This window comes from Haplochromis burtoni, unplaced genomic scaffold (genome assembly GCF_018398535.1).
Source record: "Haplochromis burtoni strain Fernald_Lab_line unplaced genomic scaffold, NCSU_Asbu1 Contig_437, whole genome shotgun sequence".
Classification (NCBI taxonomy): domain Eukaryota; kingdom Metazoa; phylum Chordata; class Actinopteri; order Cichliformes; family Cichlidae; genus Haplochromis; species Haplochromis burtoni.
The window spans coordinates 132,621-141,545 of record NW_024582798.1 but is presented as its reverse complement, the minus strand read 5'-3'; the positions used below and the strand labels follow the sequence as shown (position 1 = coordinate 141,545).

The 8,925-nt window shown below is 42.2% G+C and overlaps 1 protein-coding gene across 1 annotated transcript in view; it reads left to right on the top strand.

The window, feature by feature from the left end:
* Nucleotides 1-8,925, top strand: part of tenm3 (teneurin transmembrane protein 3) — a gene marked incomplete in the record, with an annotated part of 240,891 nt that overhangs the window by 101,993 nt on the left and 129,973 nt on the right. The window contains 1 exon segment of the mRNA XM_042213353.1: nucleotides 5,666-5,933. Within this exon segment, the coding sequence (XP_042069287.1) occupies nucleotides 5,666-5,933 (268 nt within the window).

Sequence of the window (8,925 nt, the reverse complement as noted above, 5' to 3'; positions counted from 1 at the left end):
TAGCACTGTAGCACTGTAGCACTGTATCACTGTAGTACTGTAGTACTGTAGCACTGTAGTACTGTAGTACTGTAGTACTGTAGCACTCTAGCACTGTATCACTGTAGCACTGTAGCACTGTAGGACTGTATCACTGTAGCACTGTAGCACTCTAGCACTCTAGCACTGTAGCACTGTAGTACTGTAGCACTGTAGCACTGTAGCACTCTAGCACTGTAGCACTGTATCACTGTAGCACTGTAGCACTGTATCACTGTAGTACTGTAGTAGAAAACATAATCTGAGAAAATGTTCATCGCTTTGATTTTTCCATCCATTCCTTAATTGATTGTATTTCTTTATTTCCAGTTCTTGAGGATTACTTTCTTAGTAACAGTTAAAGCTATTAGGAGTTGTTTCTTACCTTTGTCATTGATATTTCATGAATATTTGCATTCATTTATAGATTTACAGATGCCTCCTAGCAGCCAGAGAGATGGTGGTTAGGGTGGAGACGACTATAATAACAGTTTATTTTGGATGGATTTGCAGTGTCTCTTGTGCTTTCAGTGCAATTTGAGGAAATATCTGAAAGAACTAGTCCCAATTTAAACATTTTCTATAAGTGTAGTGGATTCTCTGTAATAGTTTGTACTAAAGAAGTGAAGTAATGTTGGACTGTTGCTCTTATGGAAAGTACTGTTAAATATCCTTGTCCTGAAGTCAGTATTGAGATGATACGTAAGATGGGTAATTCCTGTCGATACCCAAAAGTTGAAATGTGTTGGTTCCTGTGGCGGGGCGTGGTCTGCGATGCTGCTGCAGGGGAGGCGGATGCACCTACATGGCATCTGCAGCCATGCCTCGCCAGCTTAATGTCTGTGCTGGGTCCTGAATAATGTTGTTGTTGGTGTATATAAATGGCTGCGAACTGCAAAGCTGCAGTCATGACAGTGTAAACCAGGGGTGTCAAACTCCAGGCCTCGGGAGCTACTGTCCTGCAGCTTTTAGATGCGCTCCAACACAGCTGAATCAAACGGTAGCTCTCGAGTTGACCACCCCGGCTGTAAACAGCAACCAGAGAGTAAGAATAAAGATGCTGAAAAGCATGAATGTGTGGACGGGTCTGCCATGTGTTCGTGACAGTTTCTTTTCAGGTGAAAATCAGTATTATTCCAAATTTTTGTGGTACTGTGACTAAGAATTTCCAGTCTCCCTTGCTTTATTACAATGTGAGGACTTTGCACTCGGTCCAGTTTGGTCCCTGCGTAATATTGTCTTCCTATTATGGATCAGGTTGATCGTAAGTCATTCCAGATACGCTGAATGACTTATTGTAATCGTTAAGATGAAACCTTCATCACCCTCTTTAGAGAGCTGACCTCCTTCCTTCCTGTTTGGATGTCTCACAGGCATTGGTCCTTTACTGTTCTCCATCATTAACTGCTCGCTGAGGCAACGTTGTGCTCCGCTGAGGTAATTCCATTATAGCAGCTTTGCTTGCAATTACCAGCCTAATTCAAAGTTGCCATTCATTAGCAAATTATCAGCAAAAGTTGCCGAAAATCAATTTGGACAACTTTATTACGCACACTACAAATTTCTGTCCTTTGCTTTTTAAAAGCAGCACTCCACTGAAACTGCTCCTTTAACCCCTTAGCAGTCCTATTAGTCCCCTAAACCATCCAATGTCCCGTGGGCGGTACGTCCGACTGCTAACAGTTTAAAGCTCTATAATGATCTTTTAATGGCATCTGATGCAGGAAATTGATGCTCTGTGCTCATGTTGCTTGACCTCAGTGCCTTTGATACTGTTGACCAGAATAAGGTTATGGCTGGGATCACTCAACTGGTTTCCCTCCAGTTCATCTAGGAGGACATCCTTGTTAGGGTGAGCAGACACTGCTGTGGGGCTCCTCGGGGTCCATCCTGGGTCGATTGTTATTCTGTTTTTAGGTGTTAGGTGCATTTCTTAGTATTTTTATGTATGACATTCAGTTCTACTTGTCTTTTAGGCCTCGCCAGCTGCACAGGCTGTCTGCCCTGGCTGACTCTGTATGTGGGATTAGTGACCAGCTCTCCAACAATTGTTTTAAACTCTGAGACTGAAGCCACGATTATTGCTCCTCCTGATATGCACACAAGTCAACTGATTGCTTCTTCTTGCTGACTAGTGTTCGCAATCGCAGTGTAATGTTTGAGTCCTTATTGAACTTTCACATATAAACTCGATCTCACATTTCATTTCAGGAACATTACCAAATTGCGATCCGTAGTCTCCTCCTCTGAAATGGACAAAATTGTTCTTGTGTTTGTATCATTGTGTTTAGATTATTGTAATGCCCTTTTTACTGGCTTAAAGAAATCACCTCTGTTATTCCTCCAAGCAGCACAAACTGCTGCACCCAGACACAGCTCACATTACCGCTGTGTTACTCTTGTTTTTACTTTGGCTCACCATTGATTTTAGAACTCGTTTTAAGATTTCACACTTGCATACAGAGCATTAAATGGACGCGCTGCAGACTATTTGTCTCAACTTCTTGTTAAACACATTGCTGCTCGCTGTATCCACTCACAAACTCAAAACCTATTAGCTGTTCAGACAAGAGTCCAGACTCGAGGGGACCGAGCGTTTCAGTCTGTAGTCTCTAGCTCTGGGACAGTTTACCACTCCAGCGCCGCGTAACTCTGTGGACTCTTTAAAAAACAAAAAATTAACAACTTTTCTGTTTTAATCAGGCCTTGTTATTCTTTTGTTATGTATGTGTTTGTTTTTTGTTTGGTTCTTTGTTGATATCATGTCTGAATTGTTGTTCAGCACTTTTTCACAAACTCATCTTCTCTACATCTCACATGAAAGTTCATGAAAGTTGGGAGGAAACTCGCCTGTTATGATGTTAAATTACTGAAGCCTGTTTACTGGGTAATGCTACACACAGTACAGGCCATAACTGATCAAAGCAGTGAAAGCAGAGCCAGGGTCAGCTTGACATGCACACTGCTCTGAAATCATCTTATCATAAAGGATGAAAGGTTTCTGCACATGCGCAAACCACCACAAGAAAGCCACGAGCCTCTAGCTCAGAGAGATGCATGTAAAATGGAGACAGCTACAGTTACCTATGAGCACAGCAGCAAAAACAGCAAACATTCACACAAAAACAGGACATTGTGGTGGTTTAACGTGAAGTCATTGTGATGGAGTGGTGCACAGTGCTGTATTTAGTATGTACCCGATTAGAAGTGTTGAGAAATCAGCTCGTGGAGTGGGAGTAGGAAGTGCAGATATCGTATCCTTGGTTAGTCTGAACTGTGTTCCAGTCACAGTGTCTTGCACACAGTGTTTAGCAGATCATTGGAATATGCTACTTGCAAACATACTGTTTTCCCTTTTGCAAACCCCAGTTCAACCTGGTGCACACTTTAATTGTCATACCTGAGTCAACAGTTGATGTTTTCCCACCTGACTCACTATCAGCTCTCTGTCCTCCTGCACTGAAGTCACACACAGACATGTGATATTCAACTAAAAAAACAACATAAAAAAACTGAAGTTATCATAAGAGCAGGGTATGGATTACCTTTCATAACATACTAATAATAATACATTTTATTACTTGGCACCTTTCAAAACGTGCAAGGTCACATTACAACACAAAACAACAAGGACAGTGTTAAATGATGGGAACAGAAATGTAAAACAAAAAGGTGAAAGTTAAATAAAACCAAAGGTAAACATAAACAGGGTTTACAACTGCACGGCACTAACGCGTTAACGAGCTAACCGCACTAACGTGTTGCAGCCCTCGCACGGGGTGATCCGCGTTAACTCGCTAACGGAGATTTGCTGCGTTAATGCGGTTACGGCATTAACGTCATTTTAACCAGATTAACGCTGACAGCACTAGCAACTATAGAACAATATAGACAATATAGACTGCTGCTGGCCGTTGGTTACATTTCATTACATTAGCTAACACTTTGCACACAATAAGCAAAACCTTGTGTCGTGGAATAGCATTTTCATCTTCTTTACTTGTACGTGTGCACTGGGCGCTTAAACCTGTTTTTGTTAACCTGTACCCTCTCCAACAGAAACGCTGGGCTATTATATAATTAGACGACAATGTCAGAGAATAATACTAAAACACGTTGTTATTGCTGGTGCTACTTTATTTTGTTATTCCTACTAATGAGTTCTTTAGGGGTGCTACAGTGAAAGTGCGTGAGCGTCTCATCACGGGGTCTAAACTGGCCAGTGCTGCCATCAGCTGGGAAAGACCAGATTTTCCCTCACGCTCCAAAATGTTATTTTCAGCTGTGACAATATTTAACTAAAAAGTGGGAGTACTGACTGAGATGTGCAGTATTCTGATTGGATGTTGCTGACTTGGTGGTGAAACACAGGCCTGCTTGGTGATTTATGCCGAGTCTTTTAGACGCACTGATTAATATTGAGTTAAATGCGTTTTGAGTAATGATGCTGGTTTTTCGTCTTTGTGTTACATGTTACACGAAAGTGATTATTGTCATTATGAATATGATGTATTAGACATGAATTTGGAGTTGTACAAAGAAATGATTGGCAAAAGCAAATCCCAGAATCTGCCATTAAACACATTAAACAGTCTATTGATCATGTCACACAAAAGCCGAGACAGTTTTTGTGTGCAGAACTGGAAACTAGCCCTGCCCATCACACACACAGTAATATTTGCACATTGTCTTTAAATGTATGGGTTTGTAGGGGGTGCAGTGATTACAAATAATAGTCTTGAGGCCTAAATAGTCATAATGAAACTCAGACTTTTCATATGTGGTTTTCAGCGTTCAGCCTGTAAAGTCTGCATAACTGGAACAGTTATTAAGATGGCAAACAGAACACGAAGCAGCGAGAGGAAGAGCTACTCCTGCACATATCCCTCGCTTCTCTCTTTGCTTTCTGTTTTCCTCGCTGAGTGCAGCAGAGAAAGAATAACAGCAGGGCTGGGAAATGGAGATCTGATGCTCTTTATGCAAATCAAATTCCAAGACTGCCATTCATTTCCTTCTCGGTACCCTGAGGACGGAAAGGGGAGTTGAAAAGCAAAGGGACAAAAACAGTGAGGAAAAGTTGAACCCGGGTCAGCTTTGAGCAAATATTTTTACAGAATCGGAGCAGAGCTTTGTGAAGGCCAGTCACTGAGCTGTATTCATTCTAGCCGAGTGTTTAGTTACACTTCTCACTGACGCTGCACTCACATCCAGTGATATTAAAAAAATCGACATTATAACTCTTCATCAACCTTAACCGCATCATCTGGGAAATTTGCCTTTATATCAATCACCCAGACGTTGTATAATAATAACATCACATTTTGAATTCTGACCTTCTTCAGACGGACCGACTGTCTTAGGTTAAGAAGCGCTGGCTTTTTTGCCAGTTCTTGCTTTGTTTGCTTAAAAACGGACTGTGGCTAACATTATTTTCTCTCGTTAAGGACGGATTTCTTCGGATGAGAGACTGTTTGGTGAGACTGTGACGTGAAATATGATCTAAATGTATCCGTTTGATTTACAGCGATTATAACGACAGCAGTACTCGGGGAAAGGAAACTTCCAGTCAGCTAAAAAGACAACAATGTTAGTGCCACTGATTTACACGTGTGTAAAGATGAGTTGTTCTCTCTTCTGTTGTTGACAGAGCAACCGTCCAATCATCACAACTCCAGCCTTCCTCCGGTACCACCGCCTCATCGCCAACAACCCTCAGTAACAGCCCTTAGCCAAGCCCTGAGCGCCACACATCACACTGGCCAATCCCTGAACTCCACAAGGCAGCTAACCCCTCCTACTGGAAGCCCGGCCCCTGTGGCCGGCCAATCACCAGCAGAGCTGCAGACCACGCCCCCCGAGAGCGTCCCGCTGCAAGACAGCTGGGTGCTTGGTAGCAATGTACCTCTGGAAACAAGGTAAACTGTCTTTTTCAGCCGTCTTACTTCACCTGTCTTTGTTCCACACTTGACCTGTAGCCTCTCAGCATTATCACAGTGCAACCCAACTGTGTGACGCCTCATCAGGCTTTCCCAGCGTGCTGCGACGTCCTTAAACAGAATGTTTTATCTCTACATCCTGAACGAGTCCCCCGAAAATCAAAAGGTAGCTAGAATAACAGAAAAACACTGTGGGAGGAAAAACGGCAAACTATACGTAGCTACAATAGACCGGCGCCCCATCCTGGGGTTACCCTGCCTCTCACCTTACAGCAGCTGGGACAGGCCCTACTCATAACCTCGAACTGAAGACGGTGAAGAAAACGGATGGATGAAAGCAACAACACTCTGCAGAATTCATTTTAGAAACAAACAAAATAAAAAAAAGAAGAACAACAACAACATAATTATTATTATTATTTGTCTAAAGACTTAATTAAGCTAGGATAAGAAATAGTTTATCCCATGTATGTGGTGTCGTCGTGAGAGTGGAGCACAATCGTTCTGTTAGAGAAAGTGCTTCACTGCCTGTCTGTCAGTGCTGCAGAGGTTAGTCCAGGTCGTCTGTAATACACAACACTTTGTTCAGTGACCTCCTCTTCACCGCAGCTTCAAAAGTGTCCAGTTTGCAGCCAATCACAGAGCAGCCTTCCTAATCACTTCATTCAGTCTGTTAGTGTCACTTATCTCAGCTCTCGCTAGTACACCACAGTAAGGCTGAAGCATGCTCGCCATGAACACATGCTGGTCTTCTGAATGTAAAGCTTCCTGAAATCACTTAACTGTCAACCGTTCGCTCATGTTCTGCTTTCTTTAGGCAGACTGAGAGTCTGTGCAGCACATCAGCTTCTTTGTTAAAGTCTGTTTAGTTTTCAGACACTTTGAAACACATTTGGCATTTCAAAGTGTTTAAGAACATCCCAAAGTCACTTTGTTTCCTCTCAGCAGCGACACAAGTTTGATTGGTTACTTTGACCCTTGAATCCTGGACCAGTCTGTACGTCTCCCTCTCGCTGATTTTATTTAGAAAGTCTCTGTTTTCTTCAGTAGGGAGTAACAGTTTTCTAGCAGCCATATAAAGGGCCATTGTTGCCTTGCCTTCCACATGCATACATACAAAATTTATGGGTGCAACGTTAGCTTTGACCCTGTACTCACAAAACAAATGTGTCTGCTCCCTCCATCGTTTCCTCTTCCTTTGTCCAATTAGCACTTCTTAAAAATAGTGAAAAAGAAAGTGATGCACTGATGAGAAAGAGATGCTCCAAGTGTTTTAGCTTTGTGCCTGTATCTGGCTGTATGTTTATAGGCATGTGCATGTGTGTGCATGTGAAGACCAAGCATTCATCCACGTGTATGGACAAAGAATGAACCTGAAGCAGTGACGTCCACATGTGCTTTGACTGTTTAGTGTTCCCGTTACTGCCTGGGTAAAAACTCAATACCACTCGTAGCAGAAGGAGGCTGATTAGCTTGGAGAAGGTAAGCAGGACAATGATTGGACTAGAGCAATGAAAGTAAAGCTATTTGGCAATTAGACTCTGATGACCCACTATAGCAGAACAGAATCCCAGCGGTAATGGGGAAAAAAGAATAAGAGCAATCTTACCATGACAGGAAAGGGACAGCGTCTCTATAGAGTATAAACCACACTAATGCAGCATTACCAAAGGCACAGAATACAGGCAGACACCTGCAATAAAGGCTGGCAAAGGTCAGGAGAGAGAAGAGAGCTCGCGATAAGGCTGAGAGTGGACAGAGTTCAGGAGAAAGCTCTTGAGCCTGGAATAAGGCTTGTGTGTTGATAGAGGACATGAGAGAGAAAGGAGAGCTGGATAATGTTGGAAGGCTGTCGGAGACCAGGAGAAATACAAGAGACAGTCTGTGAAAGCTCAGAGGCCGTTTGAGGCCCGGTTTGAGGCCCAGTTTGAGGCCCAGTTTGAGGCCCAATTTGAGGCCCGGTTGACCTGCTCTACCTCCTGAGCTACAGCCACCCACACCCTGCCTGGAGCCAGCCAGTTAGAGTTCTGCTCACAGGACTCAGGATGGGAAACATCAGAAAGGAAGCAGGTCGAACTGACTGCTGTGGTCCAGGCAAACATCTTGCATTATGTGGTTTGTATTGTAATTATTTAATGTAATTAATTTAATTTAGTCAATGTCATATCCCAGGAGAGAAACCTGGCTGGCACCCCAGAGGTAAAAGTCTACTTATTAAGCCCCTTAATACCCCCCCTAAGCAAACCATCACAGTTGCTGTGTAGATCTGTGAATCAATGTGTTGTTCACTTATGGCATACAGTGTCATGGGCTGTGTGTGTCTGGCAGGAACGGAGGACCAAAATACAGCCTCCAGCAGGCAACAGGTAAACTCAAAAAAATGGCTTTATTGTTGAACACCTGGAAAACCGGCACTAACTACACAGGGAATATGAAATAATCTAAACAGGCAGGCTGGGGGACACACAGTGTGGAGGGAGAACGCGACACTGCAGGGAACAGTACAAAGGGCTTACATACACAAGGAAGGAACACAACTGCACTGTAAAAAACTGTAATATAAAAGTATTTCACTGTGTATTTTACAGTTTTGTACTGTTCTTCTATTACGTTTGTAATAAGGAGATTTAAAGCTGCCTCCTATATCAATGGATGTTGTACTTTTTCAAACACACTGTAAAAACCTGTAATATAAAAGTATTTCACTGTGTATTTTACAGTTTTGTACTGTTCTTCTAGAATATCATTAAATTCACATAAACAGACTGATTTTACATTTCAAATGTAAATTAACGTAAAATCACTGTAAATGTAATAAAACATAATTTCCTTGTTTTTTAAATGTATCTGTCTGTACATGAGCATATTTAGATTGTTAAAATAATTCACAAATGCATCATAATTTCACAAATGTCTGTCCGTTATTTGAAAGATTGAACTGTTAAATTCAAATGTAATGCTATGGAAAAAT